Source organism: Selaginella moellendorffii, unplaced genomic scaffold (genome assembly GCF_000143415.4).
Source record: "Selaginella moellendorffii unplaced genomic scaffold, v1.0 SELMOscaffold_24, whole genome shotgun sequence".
In the NCBI taxonomy this organism is placed as follows: Eukaryota; Viridiplantae; Streptophyta; class Lycopodiopsida; order Selaginellales; family Selaginellaceae; genus Selaginella; species Selaginella moellendorffii.
Window position 1 is genome coordinate 787,945 of NW_003314285.1, and position 23,565 is coordinate 811,509.

At 42.3% G+C, this 23,565-nt stretch overlaps 7 protein-coding genes across 8 annotated transcripts; 5 read left to right on the forward strand and 2 right to left on the reverse strand.

The window, feature by feature from the left end:
• Positions 1-3,388: 3,388 nt before the first annotated feature.
• LOC9658073 ((E)-2-epi-beta-caryophyllene synthase) lies at positions 3,389-4,586 on the forward strand. The gene has a single exon (XM_024679286.1). The coding sequence runs from the start codon at positions 3,389-3,391 to the stop codon at positions 4,490-4,492; it is 1,104 nt and encodes a 367-aa protein (XP_024535054.1). The 3' UTR covers positions 4,493-4,586.
• Positions 4,587-11,138: 6,552 nt separating this feature from the next.
• Positions 11,139-13,026, reverse strand: LOC9657415 (GDP-mannose transporter GONST1). Its single transcript, XM_002974365.2, has 10 exons — positions 12,863-13,026; positions 12,715-12,819; positions 12,450-12,651; positions 12,242-12,381; positions 12,049-12,178; positions 11,886-11,984; positions 11,674-11,828; positions 11,496-11,612; positions 11,348-11,445; positions 11,139-11,290 (listed from the first exon to the last, which is right to left on the reverse strand). The coding sequence occupies exons 1-10, from the start codon at positions 12,871-12,873 to the stop codon at positions 11,241-11,243; spliced, it is 1,107 nt and encodes a 368-aa protein (XP_002974411.1). The 5' UTR covers positions 12,874-13,026; the 3' UTR covers positions 11,139-11,240.
• A 187-nt stretch (positions 13,027-13,213) lies between these two features.
• LOC112347754 (pentatricopeptide repeat-containing protein At4g02750-like) lies at positions 13,214-14,887 on the forward strand. Its single transcript, XM_024679106.1, has one exon. It carries the CDS (start codon positions 13,214-13,216, stop codon positions 14,885-14,887), a length of 1,674 nt encoding a protein of 557 aa, XP_024534874.1.
• On the reverse strand, positions 14,875-15,881 carry LOC9657416 (B-cell receptor-associated protein 31). The gene is made up of 2 exons (XM_002974366.2): positions 15,502-15,881; positions 14,875-15,434 (listed from the first exon to the last, which is right to left on the reverse strand). The coding sequence occupies exons 1-2, from the start codon at positions 15,746-15,748 to the stop codon at positions 14,980-14,982; spliced, it is 702 nt and encodes a 233-aa protein (XP_002974412.1). The 5' UTR covers positions 15,749-15,881; the 3' UTR covers positions 14,875-14,979.
• A 24-nt stretch (positions 15,882-15,905) lies between these two features.
• Positions 15,906-19,034, forward strand: LOC9658355 (protein BREAST CANCER SUSCEPTIBILITY 1 homolog). Its single transcript, XM_024679236.1, has 15 exons — positions 15,906-15,981; positions 16,040-16,093; positions 16,148-16,218; positions 16,278-16,382; positions 16,434-16,915; positions 16,962-17,060; positions 17,116-17,478; positions 17,529-17,620; positions 17,672-17,870; positions 17,922-18,022; positions 18,070-18,154; positions 18,205-18,370; positions 18,427-18,548; positions 18,608-18,882; positions 18,934-19,034. The coding sequence occupies exons 1-15, from the start codon at positions 15,923-15,925 to the stop codon at positions 18,968-18,970; spliced, it is 2,310 nt and encodes a 769-aa protein (XP_024535004.1). The 5' UTR covers positions 15,906-15,922; the 3' UTR covers positions 18,971-19,034.
• LOC112347755 (probable eukaryotic translation initiation factor 5-1) lies at positions 18,970-20,000 on the forward strand. The gene is made up of 3 exons (XM_024679107.1): positions 18,970-19,278; positions 19,366-19,568; positions 19,691-20,000. The coding sequence occupies exons 1-3, from the start codon at positions 18,970-18,972 to the stop codon at positions 19,998-20,000; spliced, it is 822 nt and encodes a 273-aa protein (XP_024534875.1).
• LOC9657417 (hydroxyproline O-galactosyltransferase GALT6) lies at positions 19,685-22,599 on the forward strand. Of its 2 annotated transcripts, XM_024679238.1 has the most exons (8): positions 19,685-19,785; positions 19,868-20,973; positions 21,041-21,276; positions 21,330-21,620; positions 21,675-21,803; positions 21,848-22,021; positions 22,084-22,191; positions 22,278-22,599. In XM_024679238.1, the coding sequence occupies exons 2-8, from the start codon at positions 20,031-20,033 to the stop codon at positions 22,479-22,481; spliced, it is 2,085 nt and encodes a 694-aa protein (XP_024535006.1). In that variant the 5' UTR covers positions 19,685-19,785; positions 19,868-20,030; the 3' UTR covers positions 22,482-22,599. The 2 variants fall into 2 exon arrangements, with proteins under 2 accessions (XP_024535006.1, XP_002974244.1); XM_002974198.2 differs by having other exon boundaries at positions 19,685-20,973.
• Positions 22,600-23,565: the final 966 nt, after the last annotated feature.

Sequence of the window (23,565 nt, forward strand, 5' to 3'; positions counted from 1 at the left end):
TCTTTAATATCTCTTTGAGATCCATAAATACTTGCTTGCAATCCATAAATCAAATGTATTAATGACTTTAAAAACACTCATAATGGTGTAATATAATAAAAAATATAATCAATAAAATAATTGAAATATTACACATTACCTAGGAAACACTTCATATCATTCATATATTTTGGAGTAAGGAACTTTAGAACAATTATAAATTTATGAGGATCAACATATAAACCTTTATAAGAAATATAGTCTTTAGACCCAAATATACATTTTGATCACTTTAGCTTTAAATTAACTTCTTGTAATCAATTCAACACATTGCGGATATCACAATGTATACACAATTGTATAGTATTAAGAAATTGCACCAATTTCTGCTCTAGAGTTAGAGGAGGAGGAGGCTACTACTCTACCATGAAGATAAATGAAAAGTAAAAGAAAAAATGGAAAAATCTACAAAAGTAATAAAGATCTAGACAATGTAAAAGTTAAATCTATACAAATTCAATCACTCTTGAGATACAATAAAAAATGCCTTTCATCTTCACCAATATGAGTGCATGGATACATAAATGTGCATATTTGTTTAGCGTGAAAACCTTAACTTATATATTGGAGTGAAGGCTAAATTTATAAAACATGTATATACTTTTGCCAATATCCTATAAGGACTAGCACAAACACTGGGTGTGCTGCCTTATAATGGAGTTACTTAGTGAAATTCTCCCTTATCCAAAGTGACTCTAAGCCTAAAGTAGAAATAGTTGCAGTTGCCTTTGCCATACCAAATCGAAATCCCCCTTCAGATAAACTACAGGATCAACTCTAGGGGGCACCATCTTTAGCAAATCTCTTTCTTATCTCCATCAACAAAATATGGTAGCTAAGCTTTCTACCACTCCTCAAGCCTCGTTGGCTTCTCCTTGTTCCAGAGGATGGCATGGTGTGGCCTAACTGCCATTAGCATGAGTCTCCACCAATCTACCATCACCACTAATACTTAGACTTGGACCCTGTCAAAATGAGCCCCAATTGCATGCTCCTCATAAGGCCTATCACATGCCATACCACCCATCTAGCATGGCCCAAAGCCTCCCACACAAAGACCCCTATCTCCACACTAGTCTCATCCCAATGGACTTGGATCCCCCAACCATGTCATCTCTTGCATTTGATGTGTTGCAAGGCCTCTTGCTCCCTCAAACTAGTTAATCATATCTCTATTGTAAGCCTCAAATTCCTGTGTGGTGCCTAAATCCTTCCCTACCTTGAGGTTTTGTTGCCACACTTCTTTTGCTACATCACACTCCTACAACGTGTGGCTGACCATCTTAGTCTCACCATACTCCTTGCATTTATGACGCATCATTTTAGAACCACTATTTGACTAAGAGTCTATTGTTGGCAACTAACCATAATGTGATTTTCACTTTTTCATATATGGGGAGCTTCTAGAAGTTCACTGTGTTATGCGCCATCTATTCCGTATTCATCCCTTGCACTATCCACTTCTGCCATAGCTTTAGGATTTCCTCCCTCACCTCCTCTCTGGATGTCATCAACCGGTTGTTTCATATGAAAAGAAGTCATTTGTGCAAGGTTTGGATTAAAATCAATCTAATGGCTATCAAAATCTAATATTAATGTATGTATTTAAAAATTCTCTAAATTTAATAACCTATTTAAGGGTTACAAATAAACTTAGAACTATTAAGTTAAAAATTTAACCATTCCCCAAAATCACAAATAAGCACTACTAATTTAGTTTAGGTGGTGAATTTAAGGAACCAGAACAGATTTATCATCTACATGCCAAAACTACTTTGAAATGTGCAAATCCTTGTAACACCACCAGGACATATGTCCACAATCTGTGTAGCACACAAAACAAGGGGAAGGAAAGAAAACTCACTATATGGGGCTGCAATTAGATTAGGCTTGAGAAAGCTGAGATTACGTGAGCTGTAAGAACTTCCATTTTGGACGCATAGGAGAATTGCATGCTATAGAAACTTTGAGAGCAGCTAATGCTATGTTGGAGCTATTACTATCTCATCAGCTAGATATTTAATAAGATATATTTGAGCAGAATGTACAGACTTGTGGTCATGTCTACTACTCATGGTGGGCGCTTTTGAGTCTAGTGACGCTCAACCGTGTGGACTGGATCGATAAACAGAAGCTCAGAACTTTCATTCTTGAGCCGGGTAACTATAGAGGCCTTTCACCTCTTAAAAACATGGTCCAGGACACTGATGAAGGCAGCCAACTGCTTGTTACAAGTCCATCCTTTCCGATCTTATCCAGATGCCACACCTTGTGCATATTTGATAAATGAAGTTAAAGTCTTTGCACTTCGATACTTTCTCCTTCAATCGACTTTGTGTGATCTAGTGGTCCTCCACATGCCACTGTCAGTTTTTCTTCAGTTTCGCAATTTGGTCTCACCAACCTTCTCCCATCCGCCTTGCAACCTCTTCGAACACCACTTCCTCATGTCCTTGCAGCCTCAAAAGTAGATATGGCTGCCTCCTTGAAGATCTACTTGGGTTACTGTCGCATCAAGGGCTTACAATCGTACAAGAAATTACTACAAACGCCCGCCTCTTCCTCCCAGTTTGCGGATCAACACCGATCACTCTCTTCAGCATAACCTCGCGCTCCTCAGATCGTCGCCATACCCGGAAGACGCAAGGGAGTACAAATGGTATGGATGGCGCGCCTGGCCTCTTTGAATTCTCGCCAGGGGAGAGAACTCCATAGCTTTGGCCTTCTCAGAATGGAATAGTAATCTCTAGAGGTCAATGAACATGTAGAGCAAATTGGATTTTGATATCAATTTCGAAAAACACCCGTTCAGCACCCCCTCCTCACAGAATAGACCTTGGATCTGTCCCTCATGATCCTAAACTTGAAATTGTACCATTGAATAGTTCATTGTTAAGGCAAGAGTTCATTGTTAAGATCAAAAGGAACTATGCACCTATTACATATTTATATTATATTGTGAAAGAACCTAAACTGTCCGTATCTAACCAATTGAGTTGGACATATGTACGATTCAATCTCAACATGTGGAGCCCAATGGACCAATGGGACCAAATTGGTTATATGTCATGAATGGGCATCACGAACGGGCAGACAATTCCATTTTAGATGTGTCATTCTACCTTGCATCTTGTCAACTACGCAATGGAGGTGCTGTGGGGGTCAGTATCTCAAGGACAAGGTCTACTTTATCGACACAGTGTTCCCCTAGCTAATCAATATGAACATGTGGTGTACCTCTAGCCAACCAATTGATTTTTCTTATTCCTTTTTAAGGTGATAATGTTTTTTTTTTCCAATATATAAAGAACTTCAAAGAAGGTTCATTCATCACTTTTGTAGCTGAGAGATGGAAGATGTTTTGGCTGAAAAATTGTCAAGAGTTTGCAAGTTCGATTTGCCATTCATCCCTTGTAGCATTCCCTTTGAATGCCATCCTGATTTTACTAGGATATCCAAAGATACTGATGCATGGGCTCTTAGAATGTTGAGTATCACTGATCCATATGAGAGAAAGAAAGCTCTTCAGGGAAGACATAGCTTGTATAGCCCAATGATTATTCCAAGAGGGGAGAGCAGCAAAGCGGAGCTTTCATCAAAGCATACATGGACTATGTTTGTTTTAGATGACATTGCCGAGAATTTTAGTGAGCAAGAGGGAAAAAAAGCTATTGATATTCTTCTTGAAGTTGCTGAGGGAAGCTATGTCTTAAGCGAAAAAGAGAAGGAGAAGCATCCTAGCCACGCCATGTTTGAGGAAGTGATGTCGAGCTTTCGGAGTCTCATGGATCCCCCACTGTTTGCTCGCTACATGAATTGCTTGAGAAACTATCTGGATTCTGTGGTGGAGGAGGCCTCTTTGCGAATTGCCAAATCTATTCCAAGCCTCGAGAAGTACCGGCTGCTCCGGAGAGAGACAAGCTTTATGGAAGCAGACGGAGGCATTATGTGTGAGTTTTGCATGGATCTCAAGTTGCATAAGAGTGTGGTGGAATCCCCAGACTTCGTAGCCTTTGTCAAGGCAGTGATTGATCACGTCGTTCTTGTCAATGATCTCCTTTCCTTCCGACACGAGCTGAAAATCAAGTGCTTCCACAACTATCTCTGTGTCATCTTTTGCCACAGCCCGGATAATACAAGCTTTCAAGAGACTGTGGACAAGGTATGCGAAATGATCCAGGAGGCCGAAGCCGAGATCTTGCAACTCCAACAGAAGCTGATTAAGCTGGGCGAGGAAACTGGGGACAAAGATCTGGTGGAGTATGCAACATGGTACCCTTGTGTGGCATCTGGAAATCTTCGCTGGTCATACGTCACAGGACGCTACCATGGACTTGACAATCCGCTGCTGAATGGTGAACCATTCCAAGGAACCTGGTTTCTACATCCAGAAGCCACCCTCATCTTGCCATTGGGATCCAAATGCGGCAATCATCCATTTATCACGATTTGATTTTATGTCTTTGGGAAATGTATTGTGTTCTATAATAAACTGGAATTGTTTTGAGTTCTAAAATTAAATAAAAGGAGAAACAGGGTTTAGTGAACGTAGGCTCATCTATCGCGGTTTCGTGCAAATGTGTCTCCGGGGACTTGCTCACTGCCATAAGAAGTGGGTTAATCAACGAGAATAGTGGTCCTCAGCTCACTCCAAATAGCGCCTTGTTTCAATGTAGACAGTGTTATTTAAGTTCCAGAAAAACTGACTGCCTTCTCGGCCCTCGACCATCTCCCTGATCTCAGCCTCGCCATTCACTTGAACGGGCAGGACTTCTTGGCCTCGACACAGCAATAGCGCTCGGGCATTGGAGTGATCTCAGTAAGTGCCAGTAAATTTTTCCTAATGCAGCAGTAATTTAATGTTTCTCCTATGTAACACTTGTGTTTAGTGAGATAGTAGATGTCTTGACTGAAAGACTGGCTAGAGTACAAGCTTGATTGATTCTTCATCCCTTGTAGCATTTTCTTTTGAATGCCATCCTGAATTTATTTAGGATAGGCGAAGCTATGCTAGAGACAAAGGAGACAGAGGAGACAGAGAAAAAGAAGAAAAGAAGTGGAGTGGTTTACTTGTCTTTAGACTGGAAAACTCATCAAGAATGGGGGCTGGAATCGATTCTGAACAATGCTTGAGGCCTCAAACTCTCAATCCCGTTGCAAAGCTCTCGGCATCAGCACTCAAATCAAAATGAAAAAAACCTCGATCTTGCTTACGAACCCGCCTCACGTCCTGGACACCTCATGAAAACTTTGTGAGAAAATAAATAGGTGGATTTCTTCTTTTGATTGTTGATCATATAGCCTCTCTGTGGCTTTCTTTTTCGTGTGGTGCTGTGTGAATTGGCATCTTGTGAGTAACTACCGACCAGCCCTGTCAAACAATGTGTCAATGGCACTTCCAAATGGCACAAGAGGAGCAAAGAATTTCAGATTATTAATCTTTTTGAATGTTGACAAATCGCAGGTTGGTGGCAGCCTTTAAGATTTTATAACTTGTGAGCTGTTAGAATCAAACTTTGTAGCAAGGTAGCTACTAAGTGAGATGAAAGATGTCTTGGCGTTTGGAGTGCCTTCTACCCTTGTAGCAATCCCTTCGAATTTTACTAGGATATCGGAAGTTACTGATGCAACGGGCTATGAAGATCCACTGCCTCTCACTAAGAGGCTTCCTCCACCAAAAGAATCCAGATAGTTTCTCAGCAAAATCATGTAGCAAGCACCAGTGGGGGATCCATGAGACTGTAAAGCTCGACATCACCTCCCTCAATCATGACAAAGGGCTTCTCTTGTTCACTAAAGACAGTTTTCCTCTGCAGCTTCAAGCAGAATATCGGCAGCATTTTGCCTCTTACCTCTGCAATGTTATCAAAAACAAAAAAAATTCATGTCATATAGTCCACAAGAATTTCTTTCTTTTCTATCCGTGATCTAAAAGGAATGAATGTTCGGAATGTTGTGTCCTGGATGGCAGCGAGGAGCAATCCAGCTGCCCAGAATATTCCGCCAGAAGGCCCTCCATTCTGCTCGATTCTTGTAGATCTTCTCTGTGCCATACTTCACTACATTTTGCGCGCAGCTGTGAGCAAGAGATTTCCTGTCGACGATGTAGATTGCTTGATATCTCGACAGATCGCGAGCTCCTCTACAGATATTTCGGAGAGTTTCTCATTCGTTTCTTGCAAATCTCCCCATCGTCGGTCGATCGCTCGCCACTCCATCGATACAGGTAATAAGCACAAGCTCTCCAAAATCTCTACAACTCCTACGGCAGGAATCAAAGTCGGTATAGAATAAGGATATTAAGCAGGAGATCTGATCGCTGGCGCTGAAACTGGTAAGTTGTGACAATCCAACGCATGGTAACTGCATGACTTCATGGAGCATGTGTACAATGAGTTTCTTCTGCGCATCTCACGAGCAGGAAAGGAAAGGAAGTGCGTCTATGAGGAATGGCAATTCATCACCTTGGGAGGTAAGTTTCTTTGGTGGAGATGCTCAGAGTGATGTTCTTTTAAGCATCATGCGTGTATAGCTCCGATACCATGTTGGAAGATGGATCTAGACAGGCCGGGGATTGAACCTTGGACCTCCTACACCAGTGCCATGAACTGTGTGCATGTTCAGCTTAGTTCCAACATGCTCTAATTCACAGTGAAATAAAATTCTCAATCTACTGTGAAAGGTAAGTCCTCAAATTTTCAAACAACTGACTATGTCTAACATATGTCCAACAGCATGCACTGGAAACCCCATGAATGAAACCACAGAAAAAATATACAATAAAACACTTACACTTCTGAGGTTACTATGATTTTATTAGCAGGATATTTATAATCATGAAATTAGTTTCAATCCAAACCATTTGTTACTATATATAAACTAAAATTTGAATATGAATATTTTTATATTCTATACATTGACATTAGTTGAGGTGATGGGAAGCCTTGATTGTTTTTGAGGAGTGTTTCTTGTTTGAATCTAATTTTTGTATTATCTAGATTATTTTTATTCTTGTAGCTTTTTATTTTTTTTTCTTTTGCTTTTTCTTCATAGCTATTCCTCATTTGTCCTTTTCCTTTGATTTTGGAGTAGTAATTAGTGCAAATGATCAATTGAAATCAATTAATAGTGGTATTCACAATATACAATGTAGTTCCTCCAATCCTCTCATTTGTTGAATTCCTTCTATAGAAATTTTGAAGATAATATGTATTATTAGTTTGATCACTTTATAGTGATTGGCATTTATCATTTTTAGGATGATGCTTAGCTTCTGTTTGAGTTTCTTACATATTTTCAAAGGACAATAGTAGTATAATAGTTTGAGCATAGCTACTTATGTAGATTGAAGCCTTTTCTTGAATTTTTTCAAATGTATATTGGAACATGTTGACAACTATATTGATAATTTTTAACAATTGCATTATATTTGTTAGAGGCTACCTAAGTTAGTTATGCAATTTAGTGTTCGCTTCCAAAGTCTTTTATTTTGTGTAAAGTTATATATATAAAAGTGGATCAAGTTAGGCATATTATTGTTATATATTGTTATATACAGAATAATATCACATTGTATTTCTACAATATAAAGCTTCTTAGTAATACGACAATGTCCCACATGCTTGCATATAATAGAAGAGTCATAGTAGGTATGGAGTGAAATAAAGACTAAAAGCACCACTAATCATAAATGATTATTAGAATTAATTTCCATAAAGTAAAAGTTACCCTTAGGCAATATTAAGAATGTAAAACAATAAATCATTAGTAAGTGATGTAGAATTTTTAAACCCATCATAAAACCCACTCAGACATACGGAAGTCAGGTACTTATGTGGCAAATAAGCTATTCATGAAGGAGTGGGTGGCACAGCTGTCCATGCAGACTTTAGATCCATGGATAAACCTTTTAAGTTTTACAAACTTTGTCAAAAGAAGATAAATTTTGTTTACACTTTATGGATATTAAACATTCATTGACAATATGGATCCTCGTCTAGAAAATCCACAAATGCTAAAATACCAAACTTGTTAAGAATATGGGAAGAAAGTGAAAAAGAAAAAAGAGCTTAAGAAAGGGCTTTATAATCAGCTATAATAATTTCTAATCAATAAACAACTTCAAAATTATAAATCTTAAGTTTTGAGTAGTATGACAAATTAAGTTTTTCTTCTTTAATAATGAAGTAACCATAGTATGATCACCTTCTAATAACGTTTGTAAACCATACAAATATGCATAAAGCTTCTTGAAAACTATATAAATATTATTGCTAAACACTATTTCTTTGTTGGAGAGTAATTCATCTCTACTAATTGTAATATATAGCTGATGTACGTAATGTTATGACATTGACTAGTATAAACTCTTGAATTTAGACTTCCTGAGAGATCATATAACACAGTACTATTTAAACTCAAGGATATTTAATCCTAAATACCCCAAACTCTTAATCAATTGGAAAAAAGGTACATTTTACTTATAAGCAAAATCTCTTGTGTCATTTTTTTTTTGTTTATATAGATATACTTATGCTTTTTTGCATTAATACACCCCAAGATCAATATCATAACTATTCACATACAAAACAAGTGTAGTTAAAATATGCCAAAATTGGAGGAGTCATCAATAACTCTTTTAGATCTGTAAATGCCCATTTGTTATCCTCAAATTAAATGAAAAATGATGTTGATGACTTTAACAATGCTCATAATAGTGTAATAAAATAAAAAATATGATCAAAAAATAATTAAAATATTACACTTTACTTAAAAAGCACTATATATCATTCACACACTTTGGAGTAAAGAGCTTTAACACAACCATATGTTTATCAATATTAACTTGCAAATCTATTTGAGATATATAATATTCAAGATGGAAAGAAGATGATTTACGTGTTTGATCCTTCATCCTCGACAACTCTCTTTTCAGCCTCATCTTTAACTAAACCTCCAACACTTTGTAAATATCATGGATGACTTTGGACCCAAACACACATTTCGACTGCTTCATCTTTAAATTAACTTTTTGTAATTTATCCAACACTTTGTGAATATCATGGATGTGCTCCTTCTATATCCCTTTTGAGTGGATCAAGACATCATTGATAAAGTTAATAGTTACCTTTGGCATATCATAAAAAACCTCATCTATCATTTACTAAAAAGTCACTAAACCATTGTTTAAACTAAAATAGCATTACCAAAAAATTATATAAACCAAATGGTGTACGAAAAACAATTTTGAGAACATCTTCCTTAACTATTAGCACTTTTTAGTAACTAAAAGTAGATATAACTTTGAACTAACAACTTCTCCCTAAACAATTTAAAAAATCAGTAGTATAAGGAAGAGGATACATAGTTGATCACTTTGTTTAATGAGCGATAATTGATGTAGAATTAAATACTTCCATTAAGCTTCATTATAAGATGAAGTTTATATACCTAAGGACTTAGTGACTTCTAGATAACACCCTTTTTTAATATTTCTTTGACATGTTAAATCTTGATTTTCTTTGGTGACTAATGCTAAACTGAAACTTTGATTAAATGAGCATCCTTAATTAAAATAGGATGACATGTTACAATTTTGGCTTAAAAGATATATCAAATTTGAGGAAATCAACGTACTCTTTCTTGAGCCGATCAATCGTTACAACACAAAGACTATCAAAGGGATATGAAGAAAGAAAAGAGGAGCAAGACAAAAATATAGTAAAAAGTAATGGGGAAATAAAAGTGATGAAAAATTGAGGGATGAAGTGGAATATAAAATAAAAGAAATAAAAAAAAAGAGAAATAATAGGGCAAAACCTTAAAGTCATATTTATCATGATTGTGCTGCAATTAGTTTATACCACTGATAAAATCAAAAGTTTGACTTTGCACTATTATGCAATAATTAAAGCTTAAACTTGAGATTACTTATATGTATAGTTAGGCCTAGCTCAGCTTGCACACATGTATGTGTACAATTGTTGTCATAGAAAATGAAAATTGCCTCTGCCGTATAATACAACTATAAATAACAATATATAGTAATAAAAGATAAATTGGAGTTTGTATTAATCAATATGCAAAGAATGAACTTGGAAAGTAAATATTGTATAAACTTATATTAAGTGAACTCTTTGATGGTAATCCTAAAATAAAGATGAAAGGGTCACTGACTTATTTGAGCAAGGACTCTTCACTACTTATGTATTTGTTTCCCAAAAAAACACCTATATTAAGCCATTTCAGTACAACAATATTAATATGACATTTTTGACATCAAGGCCTCCACCCAAAAAATAAAGAATGCCAATATAGAAAATGTTGGCAACACTGATATATGTGGTTAACTTTGTCATATGCCCAATAATAAATATCACAATTACAACCGCATACTCTTTGTCCTTAAACACAAACAATAACAATGTTAATTTTTATTAGAAAAGGATCATCTCCCATAAAACATATATGCAACAACAAAAGGAGAGGTGATGTCTTATAACATTATATTAGTTGAAGAGCATCAAACTAAAATTAGTGTATATGGAAGGAGCTATACTATATGTTCTGAATAGTGCCATCAATTGAGTTTGATTGTTTTTGCTGTAATTGTATAATATTAAGCAACTACACCAATTGCTACTCCAAAATTAAAAAAAGGAAAAGTTGCTACTTTACTGATAAGATAAAACAAAAAGAAATAAAGCAAAAGAGAAGAAACTCAAAACTTATAAAATTTAAATAATAAAAAATTAAAATCATAAATCAAAGTATTCCTCAAGGACAATTAAAGTTACTATTCACCTCCACTAATGTGAGTGTATGAAATATAAAAATGGAATACAAAATTGTGTATATTTAATTATCTAACTTATATATAAAAGTGGTGGTTTGGATTGAAATGACTACCAAAACCCCACTACATTAATAATAATATACAAAATTGTAATTATACAATTGGACTTCATATATGTATTTTAATAAATTTATATTTCAATAAATTTTATATAAGATGAACATCAATTACCTTTTTTAACTGTCAAAATATTTAAACATTTATCCAAGTTTTCTAATGACTAACAACTAAAGTTTTTCAGATAAAAATCTAGGCCAAGAATAAAAATCCAGGCCGCCCTTTGCATACAACCAGGTATGCACATTTTAGAACTATAAGAATTTGAAGAATGTACAAATAACACTAGCTATTTGCTAGACATTTTTGCTTTTGCAAATACAACTCCTGCAAACAGTCCTGCACAACAATAGAAAGCATCTCGAACCATATCATCAAGAGAAAACCATTGCCTACCAAAAATGATGCTCAGCAAGTTCGGCAAGCTTGTCGGCACTCTAAACAAGGCGATGCCAGCAACGGAGAGCGGTATTTTGTTCAGTGAGCCCACAAGACTGTAAGAATAGTTGGTCCTCTTATCAGTCGCAAAACAAACGAAATTTACCTGTAGGTGGTAGGACTTGTTTGGTACAAAAACCACATAGATGTGAAGCTGATTGCCAAGCCGAACAAGCCACTCAACGTGATAACTAGCCAAAATGTCGGAAGACTCAAAATTGGCCTGCAAACAAAAGAAAAGGCATCGTTAGCAAAAAAGTTGGACCACGAAAACAAGCACTCACAACGTCGACAAGTACTCAATCTCGTTAAAAAGGAGAATGAGCACGAGACCAAGAGGCAGGGAAAGAGAATTGTTGAGCAGAACCATCGAAAACTCGCCGAGGTTGCCAGATTTCGTTGCTTGTTTCGCTGTGTCCATTACCTTCCGAAGTGTCAGCTGTAAAAACACGTGAACGAGAGAGATTATGTGGTGAGAAACCAACGTATCACTCACTGAATAAGCAGCTGTGAGAAAGCAATTCAATATCTGCCAAGCGTATCCAACTCCGTGGAAAGAAAGATCGGTGAAACCTCCAGCCACAGCAGAGAGAACCTTCATTACTACAAGTTAGGATCTCAGCGTTTTTGGTGAAGAGTGCAGTCTAAAAAGCAAGTACCATAAGTAATAGAGAGCCCCAGACTTTCCGATTGTGATGCTTGCCGAAGAGATACATTTCTCCCAGCGCGGTCACGATATTCGTCATGTTTTTTAGAATTGTTACCATCGCCACGTTCATGTTTTTCAGGCTGTCAACAGAAAGGATTTGGATAAACAACGGAGAAAAGAAACGAAAATATTTTTTGCGGTACCTGTAAATGCTGCTGACAAGCATGCCGACAAATATAACGTTCACTGGAAACCAGACTCGAACAAGCTTCCAGGTGATTGGCTCGATCGTTATGGCCCCCAGGAAGCTCAGTATCACGACTGCGATGACACTGATGAGGTTCTGCACAAGAAGAAACCAGGACGTTAGTTTCAGCGCAGAAGAAACGGAAGAAAGAAAAAAAACGAGACCTGATAAAACATCAAAGAAATCCCTGCATTAAAGTTATATCCAGAAAGAAGGTACTTGTTTAGCAAAATCATACTGCAAGAGGACGCACAGTACGCCAGTCCAGACACAACAGCCTGGTGCCGAGATTTTCGAGAATTCTTCTCATCACCTTCGACATCCAGATCTTCCAGAGCACTGGATAGACGACTTCCGGGAACAATCCTAAAAAGAAACACACACAAAAAGAATTTCAAGAACAAGAGGAAAAAAAGAGCTTTAACTCACCTTGCCGAATGCGCTCGTCTTATACCTCCGCGAGGACTATTTGGAACTCCATTGACGGGATTGGCTCCATTCAGAGCAGCGTTCTCCAAATCATCGGCTCCATTCCTGGAAAACAGATCTAAGCGCGAGAGATTGCAGCCTTGCTCACCTCAAAACCATGATTTGGCCGATCAGCGAAGCTCTAGAGGCCTGCCGGCTCGCATTCTTCACGATCTAGCTCTACCCTAGGCGAGACTCGCGCGATCCAATCCTTGGCGCTCCAGTTGACCTATATTTCCTTGCTACATTCTACTAAAGCCCTAATCCATGCAAAACGTGCTGTGTGGCGTGTGGAGGGGAAATCATAATCATATAATTCTACCATTGTCTCAGACCTTGGATTGATGGTACGGTAGGACTTTATATTTGTTCCAAGTGGGTGGAATTTTGAGGGAATGCTCCAAAGTCAACATGAAACAATGGATATTGTTGCGTAGCTTTGAAACAAGGTATCGATCAAATGACCCTCTCTTTGCTGGATCTGGCTTGCCTAGCTCGAAGCTCCTCGAAACTGGGAGATTTATCAAAATGCATTGCAGTGCACGAGACTATCTCCAGCAGCGAGCACAGGGACAGCAGTTACCTCGCGAATCTTGTGCTGCAAATGTATGCCAAGTGTGGGGAAATTGGTCGGGCACTGAGCGTGTTCAGATGTATGAAAAATCCCAACGTTTTCTCCTACACGATCATGCTCGCGGCACTGGCACAAAACGGGAATCTGGACGATGCCAGAGCCTTGTTCGCCCAGATGCCCGAGCGCAATGTTGTATCGTGGACGACCATGATCTCATCGTGTGGACAGCTTGGGCTTGTCGAAGAGGCAAAGCAGCTCTTTGATCAAATGCCGGAACCGAACACAGTGACTTGGAACTCGCTGATTCATACATATGCCGTAACTGGGCATCTTTCTAAAGCGCAAAGTATGTTTGATCGAATGCCTGAAAGGAGTATTGTTTCTTGGAACGAGATCATTTCGATGTACGCACAAAGTGTTGAGGGTGGCAAGGCCAAGCTTGTGTTTGATAGTTGTCCTGGATGGGATGTTGTTTCTTGGACAAGTATGATCCAAGCATTTGCCTTTTCTGGGGAAATCCAAAGCGCTAGAGATGTGTTTCACGAGATGCCCGAGTGGAATGTGGTGTCTTGGAACACAATGGCTGGCGCGTTTGCGGAGAACGGGCACGCTGAAGAAGCTAGAATTCTTTTCGATTCGATGATGGAGCGATCGGAAGTGTCGTGGACAATCTTGCTGGGAGCTGCAGAAGATCTCGCAGAAGCAAAAGCCATCTTTGATAGCATGCCCGAATGGTCTGTCTTCTCTTGCACGGTGATGCTCCAAAAGTATGCCCAGTTCGGGCATATTGAAAACGCCAAGAGCCTGTTTGATCAAATGCCCGAGTGGAACGGGGTAACTTTGAGCACAATGATATCCATGTATGCCTTAAACGGGTATCTCGTCGATGCCAAGCGCTTGTTCGATGGCTCACAAGAGAAAAACCTTAGCGCCTGGACAGTGCTTGTTCAAGGATACGCTCAAAACCTGGATCTAAGAAACACCAAAGCAACGTTTGATGCAATGCCAGAAAAGAACGTAGTTGCATGGACGTGCATGGTCGAAGCAAATGCCCGATCGGGGCAAATACTTCAGGCGAAGAACATGTTTGATGCATTGCCCGAACGAAACATCGTCTCGTACAACGTTGTCATTGAGGCGTTTGCGAGCTCTCCGTCAACCATCCATTGGTTTCACGACATGCTGATAAACGGGCAAGATCCCGACGAGTACTCGTTCATCAACGTTCTTACCGCGTGCAGCTGCAGCGGGAGCTTGTTCCAGGCGCGGGACTTTTTCGTTTCGATGCAGGGCGACCACGGGCTGCAGCCATCGCAACACCATTTTGCATCGATGCTGGATCTGCTGGGGCGGCTTGGACAAGTCCGAGACGCTGAAAAGATCCTGGGCGAGATGCCGTGTGAGGCGGACTCGGTGACTTGGGCGACCTTGCTTGCCGCTTCGAGGATCCACAAGGCCAACGAAAGTGGCGCTCGAGCTGCCAGGAACGCTCTAGAACTTGAGACGATCAAGCCTGGAGCGTATTTGCTAGTTGCCGAGCTTGCAGCTAAAACCATTTGATCGTTCTTGTTGAATCGGATAAACGATCTTGTCAATCCATTTCTCAAATGCTCTCGAGTGTCAAAGAGATCATCTAAAGTTTCGCTGCTGGATCACGACTTCTTCTTGGTGTCTGACCCCGAGTATTTCCTGTCGAAGTAAGCTAGCTGGTTCCGGAGGTGACCATTGTCCTCGAGCAGCCGATCGTATTCCAAGAGGAAGCCTTCGCCCTGTTTCTTGAGAGCCTGGACGCTGGCTTCTGCCGCTCGGAGCTCCTTCGTCCTGCCCTCAGCATCGATCTTCATGTTCTCGAGCTTGGCTCTCAAGTCGTTGATCGTCCCGTCCTTTGCAGCGGAATCGAGATTCATCCTCTCCATTCTTGCGCGCAAGTCACTGACAAGGTGTTCCAGGTGATCAAACTCCACCTGTTTTTGTTTAAGCTGGAACTTCTCATTCTCCGAGATCTCGAGCTGGAGCTTGAGCAAACGCAAGGTTTCTCTCAGTGGCTCATCCTGGCACACGATCCTGTGGATCTGGCGAATCACTATCGCCACGAACAAACTCGATCCTACAATACATACAAATTAGAAACTCTTGCAGAGGAAATTTTTTTTTTTTTTGACTCTCGATCTTACCAGTTAGAGCCGCCAAAGCGCGTTGATAGTGGAGATCCACCAAAGACGCTGTGCGCATTCTAAACACAGCAGTAGCAAATGCAATAGAGAGATACCCGATGATCAAACGAGACAGAGCTCGCCCCTTCCCGATCACGAAGATTCCAACGCACGATCCAGCGGCGCGACTGAGAGGTGAGAATCTGCTCACAAGGAGTAGCAGCACAACGCATTCGATCGCCGCGAGCGCACTGAGCGCCTGCAGCATTTTTTTTCGTCCTCCCAAAAGCCCTAAGTCATTGTAAACCCTGGAAGCTTTAAAGGCGTACACGTGGCGGGCATCCAAGGGCAAACGAAGAGCAGCCCATTCTCCCGCGTTTTATTTCGAAGCTTTGGCGCCCAGCATTAATAGGGTTTTGGGGTTCCAGGGGATTGATCGGCGATGGCGGCAATGGCGCCTCATCTGGAGCGCTTCGGCAGGGAGCTCAAGTGTCCAATCTGGTACATTTCTTTCTTCTCTTCTATCGGATCTTGTTGATCACTTGATCTTCGCTTGTAGCTTGAGTCTATTCCAGCAAGCCGCGGTGCTTTCTTGCACCCATTGCTTTTGCAAGTAAGTATATCGTTTCTTTTTGTGTAGAGGTCATTAACACATTGGTGCTCTCAGGCCGTGCATTCTTACATCCTTGAAGGGCATGCCATTCTGTCCTGTGTGTAAAGTCCCTGCCACGAGACGAGGTGAGCCATTGGGCCGTGCTCTTTTGTCTAGCAGTTCTAAGTTTTTGATCCTTTGCTAGAGGTGAGGCCTTCGCCAAAGATGGATAACGTTGTGGGTATTTATCGGGATATAGAAGCTGCGGTTGGAATCACACCGTTTGCTAGTCAGGATCCAAATACTCATGGTAAGGAGCAGACATGAAAGAAGATTTCTAATAGAGCTTTCCTACGTGCAGGATTTCACAAGCAAACGAAAGGAGGTGACAATTCCCCTGAACGCGGAAAAGCTACTAAGAGAATTCCTTCTAAGAAAAGAGTTCAGGCACCTCAGATGGTCAGTTCTGGGAATGCCAAAGATAAAGAGAAATCTCGCAAGAGGAAACGTAAAGCACAAGTTGAAGAAAAAGAAGAAGAAGCCTTGAATCCAGTGAGTCTTAATGACTTTGAGAACTTTGAAGCTGAGCTTGCAAAGGAGAAGACTTGGGAATTTGGACGATGCGAAGCTGCCTCTTCGTCGAAACTGCAAAAGACTGCTGAACATAATACTGCGCAACAGGAACTTCCTCGACAAAGTACTCCTCTTGCTCCTTTCTTCTGGCTCTCCTCGCAAGATGATCCACAGATAACGCAGACACATCCATCGCCGGATATTGCTGCAAATCGCCCTTCGTTCAGCGACCTCAAAAGCTCAGAGCATCAGTCAAGTGAACAAGACATGGTAAGAGATGCTTTTATTTCCTGCTTAAGAAACACGGATCGTGCAGGAAGACGTATCAAAAGGTCATGGAGCGGATTCTGATCCATTTCTTTGGACTCAGCGTGCATGCTCTCCCGAACTTGAATGCAATGCTCACGACGATATGGTAAACTACGTTAGTTCGACGCTCTTGTTTTCGGCCTTACTCACGTGTAATGTAGATGAACTTGATCGTTGAGGATTCACAAGAACTTGATCCTTATCTTCCTATTAAGCAGTTTTTAAAAGGTGACACAGACTCGGGAAAAAGCGTGATTAGAAGAGCTCGCGTGGATCCTGTCAAGGTTGAAGTTCCTTTTGACAAGATTCCTTGGACGGAGAAGCCGCATGCACCTGTATCAGAAGGTCCACCAAAAGAAGGCGATGTTAAGCCAGTTCGGTCTCCTGCAAAGAAGAGAAACAACAGGATAAGTAAAAGTCCTGTGCGTCAAGTTGGTAATGGTACTGTACAAGAACGCGAAGTTTCTCCCCGGAAATCTGGAGAGGTTTTTTGTGCATTCTGCCAGCGTGCAGGCGATTGTTCTGTAAGTAATTTGCCGTTTTGAGTTTTTTAAAACTGATTGTCCGGATGCAGGTTTGTGGAGACCTGATGGCTTACAAGAACGGTCTTCTTTTTCCAAGAAATAGCGGTGCCAAAAACGTTGTACACAAGCTTTGTGCTGAATGGTATGCTTTTCTTTTCTTCTTTTTACTTGTTAGATTCTATGTTATCTTCAGGGCACCTAAAGTCTACTTTATTGGCGATGAAAATGAAAACAAACTGCAAAATTTGGAGTCAGAAATTTTCCGGGCCCGGAAGCTTAAGTGTAAGAGCTGCAAGAGAAAAGGTGCAGCATTGGGTTGCTATTGGAACAGCTGTCGTAAATCTTTCCACTATCACTGTGCGAAAGCTGATTCCAACTTCAAGTTCGACACGGTATATGATTTATGAATTTCTTGGACACTAATGAATGGTTTCCGTTTGCAGACACGGTTTCTCGTGCTTTGTCCAGTCCACGCGACCGGTTCTTTTTCTGGGAAACGAAGGAAAAGCTCCTCAGAAACAAAACAAAAAACGTCGAGACCAAGGTAGTAAAGCTCTTATTACTCTCAAGCTCCAATGGATCATCTTGCAGAGGTGGGAAAGCCAAAAAAGCAGAAGCGCAAAATTGTCCTAGAAAATATGTCTTCTGCGGTTCAAGCTTGGATACTCGTGACAAGGTAAATATCATTTTTAAGGTTTTATACGCCACCTGCATATCTTTTCTCAGGAGCAACTGGCAAAGTTCGCATCAGCAACAGGATCACTCGTCGAATCATCGTGGAACCATAATGTGACCCATGTGCTTGCTGGTCCCGACGCGACTGGCGGTGCTCGGAGGACACTAAAGCTCTTGAGGGGGATTCTGGAAGGAAAATGGATATTGCAGCCTGAGTGTACGTAAACCACATTGAACTTCTCACACCGCTGATGAGCTCGATTGCTTGTACAGGGTTAACCGCCTGCCTATCAACTGGCCATTTCGTAGACGAGGCACCATACGAAGCTCGAGTTGATGTACAAGGCAGACTTGAGGAGGGACCCAAGCAAGGAAGACTTCTTGCAAACTCAGAGGTCTGGAGCACTTCCACACTTTTTTCTTGGCTTAACAAACATCTCGTTCTTTTGTTCAGGCCCCGAAGCTGTTTACCTTGCTAGACTTCTACTTCACCGAGTTTGAGGGGTCACTGAAAACGGACCTGGAGACCCTGGTCCGAGCCGGTGGTGGAACCGTGCTACATCGTCAGCCTGTCTCTCCATCTCCCAAGACAACGCTGGTTATCTATCCACAAGACAGCAAAACGCAACGGAAAGCGGCAACCTCGATAGCCGAAGCTACAGGAGCCGTCGCTCTGGAACACACTTGGATCCTCAACTCCGTAGCCGGCTACCGCCTTCAACCTTTGCGGTAAAGGTGTTTCTTCCTTTTTGTTTCTTTACTTACGCAAATGGTTTTTAGGGATCAACCAAATTGGGAGGAAAAGGAAAAGCTCTGATGGAGCTCCAAGACAACGATGCGTCCGACAGGTACAAGCTAGTGATCAAACTCCAGGGCCGGGGCAATTCCATGAAAACCAAAGTCGACAACATAGCCGAGGTGTGCAAAGCTCTGGGACGCTCGCCGGCGCTGGTGACGAGGTTCTTTGGCTGCGAGCTCGGGGTGCTTTCGAGCTACAGCGACGACACCAACACCGCCATCGTCAATGGCTCCCACGACACAGAGAAGCTGGCAAAACTCCTCGACAAATTCATTGCTAAGTATGTGCTGTGCTACGAGTGCAAGAATCCAGAGACGGAGTTAAAGGTGGACAAGATGATCCGGCTCAAGTGCGCTGCGTGTGGTCACTCGTCCGAGGTTGATCTCCTCAAGAACGACGAGGTGGTGAGGAAGTTCTACTGTGGCGGTGGTGGCGCCGCTAAGAAAGCTACCAAGGTGGCAAAGGGGCCGAGCAAGAAGAACGCTCCAGTGGTGATGGCGAAGAACGGCGATGAAGACGATCAAGAGGATGACGATGGAGTGGAGTGGCAAACCGATCCTTCGAAGGAAGCGGCCCAAGAACGCTTGAAAGAGCAGCTTAGCTCTAACCTTGGATGGTTACTTTAAACTAGCCCTGTGTTTAAAGTAATTAATTTTGCATAATTTTAAGTTTAATTTAATGGACAGAGTTCTTTCTGCCTTTAGGTCTTTTATGTTTGTTTAAAAGAGAGATTTCCAGGTCGGCACCGGCGCTCCTCTCCTTCCTAGCCTGGCTAAAAGGCCGCGCGATTTTCTCGTCGATCGAGCACGATCGCCGCCCAGCGCGGCCACCAGGTCTGTTCTTCGCTCTCGATTTGGGAATGCCGGCGATCTTTTTCTCGATTCCACATCCTAACCGAGGGCTTCGCCAATGCAGTGTGAGATTTCCGGAGGAGCTGCAGTTCTCCCGCCTGGCGGCGGCATCATGGACTCGATTTTCGCGGATCGGGCTGTATCGCTCATCGCAGCACTGCTCCTGGCGGCATGAAAGAAGTGAGTGGGAAATGTAGCTTAGCTGGGATCATGAGACACGACAGGGGATGCGTCTGGTGGCGTCGGAGCTCGCGAGGCGTGTAGCAGGCGATTTAAGACAGGGAATTTCCATGTCGGCGGTGACGAGCAAGAGAAAGGTCCACTGGAGATGGAAGTTACTGGCTTACGCGTTCTTCCTGGCTATGGCGTCGTGTCTTATCTACATGACCATCCTGGTGCCGCAGTTCCTCAAGCCCAGCCTTCTCATCTTCGACGGGTTTTCCAGCATCGACGAAAGCTATAAGAACGCGCACGAGCAGTATGAAGTGAGCCGCCACCACCATGAAGGGCCGGGACAGATCAGAGTTTCTAAGCCGGAGAGGCAAGCTTCCAAGGAAATGTCACTCGTCCAGGATGATGTTTACAAGTGGTACTCGGGCTTGAATCCACTGCTCCGGAAGACCAACAAAGGGACGAGCTTTATCATCAAGCAGCCCAGGCAGGCACTCAAGCAGTGGATGGGCGATGTCTCGGAGCTCCAGCGTGCCGCTAATGAAGCTCTGGCTGCCGGGTCCGAGTCCTGGAAAAACGTTGTGGCGATGAGCAAGAATGGTTCGCGTAAAGTTGCTGAGAGGCCGCGTGGTAAACAGGAGTGTCCACTGGAGCGAACAATGACTAGGCAGGAGCTGGAAAATGCTGGGATGGCGATGGTGCTGCCTTGTGGACTCGAGATGGGATCATCGGTCACTGTGGTTGGCAAGCCTCATGGCGGACGTATGGAGTATGTCAAGGGGAGAGTGGAGAAGTCCGTGATGGTGAGACAGTTCGTGGTGGAGCTGCAAGCTCTTAAACCCGGCAGGGCTGAAGATCCTCCCCGCGTCTTTCATCTCAATCCGAGACTATCAGGTGACTGGAGCGACAAACCTGTCATTGAGATTAACAGCTGCTTCCATGGAAAATGGGGTGTCTCGCAGAGATGTCATGGATTGCAGTCTCAAGAAGATGAAACAGGTATGATTCTCAGACCTTGCCTCGTTTTTTCTGTTTCTTTTCTTATTGTTTCTTAAACGTCTTACAGTTGACGGACTTTATCAGTGCGAAGAGTGGCTTCAAGAAGGCACTGAAATTAAAAAGAGCAGCGAATCGCTGTCGTGGTGGAAGTCACTGTTTCAAAACGCTGAAAAGTCGGACGACTTGTTGTGGCATTTCCCATTTGCCGAGGACCGGTTCTTTGTTCTTACTATCAGAGCCGGATTTGAGGGCTACCATCTTATTGTCGACGGAAGGCACATTGCATCTTTCCCGTATAGAGAGGTTTGTATGTCCGTGTTCGTTGTTGGAACTTCGCTACTAATGCTTGGCGACAGGATTTCAGTTTGGAGGATGCAACTGGAGTGTTTGTCGGTGGACATCTCGACGTGCACTTGGTCATGGCGACGTCTCTTCGTTTATCAAACTCCAGTATTCCTTTGACAGAAACTTTGGAACTCATTCCAAAGTGGAAAGCACCAGTTCCGGTCAATCCAAGTCCCGAGCTGTTCATAGGAATTTCCTCGACGAGTTCTCATTTTGGAGAGCGGATGGCCGCTAGAAAGACTTGGATGCGTTCACCATCTATCCTTTCCGGCCGAGTAGTTGCCAGATTTTTTGTTGCACTGGTAAGAGAAGCTTATTTCGACTCCGAGCAGCTTACTGACGAGTTCCAACTATAGTGTGCAGATAACTACATGAACTTACAAGTCAAGCAAGAAGCTGATTTCTACAGAGACATGATCATCATCCCCTCCATGGACCGGTATGAACTTGTCGTTCTGAAAACTATAGCAATCTGTGAATTCGGGGTAAGCAACACGCTATGCATTTCTTTTACAAAGCGCTTCCACAGGTTCGCAACTTCTCAGCTAAGTACACCATGAAGTGCGACGACGATACGTTCTCTCACGTCGAGTCCATTCTCCACGAGCTGGAAATGACTCCTTACAAGACCGGACTTTACATGGGGAACATCAACCGGTACCACAGACCGCAGAGAATGGGAAAATGGGCTGTTACTTACAAGGTACGTTGGCTTTGATTCATATCTATCTAGATCAAGACAATGAGAATAATGGGACAATGCAGGAATGGCCCGAGGACGAGTACCCGTTATACGCCGACGGTCCCGGATACGTGGTATCAGCCGACATTGCGAATTTCATAGTGGAGCACCATGAGAAGCGTACTCTTCGCGTAAGTTTTAGAGAGTTTTTCTAGCTTTCGAGCTTTAGAGTTTTTGGAGAGATCTGGAGATCTAATGTGGGATCCTTTTGTGACAGATTTTCAAGATGGAGGACGTGAGCATGGGACTGTGGGTGTCGCAATTCGCGCTCTCGAATCCAGTCTACTACATCCACCACTCCAAGTTTTGTCAATGGGGGTGTGTGGAGGACTACTACACGGCACACTACATGTCGCCCCGCCAGATGGTTTGTATGTGGCAAAAGCTCTCGCGAGGAAAAGCTCAGTGCTGCAATATGTGAGGAGAAAATCACTTTGCTCGCTCGCTCTTCTTTTTCCGCATGTAATTTTGTACGGCTGCGATGAAGTGACTCTGACGGTTGCGATTTTTGCGACGAATCGACGGTTTTGATCTTTGTTTATTTGTTTATTTGTTTATTTGTTCTCGTTTACTATGTCAGCCTTTAGGGTTTAGTACATAGATTATCCAAACGACTATCCAGGGATCTTCCACTGTTGGTGACATTCCATTTGTTCTTTAACATTCTTGCACTGCATTCTTCTAAGTGATTCGTTTCTGATATTGTTTCGTTCGTTTCTTCCACACTTCAGTCGGAGCGTTTCAAAATCCAGGCTCATTAGATAGATAAACATTTGTATAGTCACCGGACTTCTAATCCTTTCTTACTCGTCCTCTCGTCACTTCAAAACGTTTGGATACATTCGGCTGATCTAGCCTTCTTTCTTCGGGGACCCAGACACTACTGCGGAGGCCGCCAGGTTCACACGGACATGTCGAGCGAACTTTGCTTTAGGAGATCGAATTCGAGAACCATGGCGGAGGTAGTGCTGTACATGATACGCGGTGCCGAGGTTGTGGCTGAGCAAAACGTGGTTCAAAGTCTGGGCGCTAACAAGACTCAAGCCGAAGCCATGATCGAGGCAGAAAGCGAAGCTGGGCAGGAGGAATCGTTGGCTAACTCTCGAAACAATCTCTAGAAGAAGCCGAAGGGACGAGCGAAGGGACCCTGTAGGTTAGCGCTAGTCGAGCACGAAGAGGCTGAAGTGCTACCGTCAATGACATAACCTTCTTGCAAGCAGCTTCACGTATGGTGAGTGTAGCGTCTGCACTTTGACTTGAATTGATTTCCCAGTGCTAGAGATGTTGAGGCGACGGATCTCCTTGGCCCCGGTGGTCCGAAAAGGCTTCTTATAGTTGATGAAGCCCAGGCTGCATTTGGCCGTGACTATGTTATGGAAAACTCTGAGGACCAGGGCGCCGGGATGAGGAGCAGAACACGTCCCAACAACAGGTGGGATAGTTTGGACAGCAATCGGATTCTCTCAAGGTAAGCATCTGCTCAAGGATTTTATGCATGTAATTTT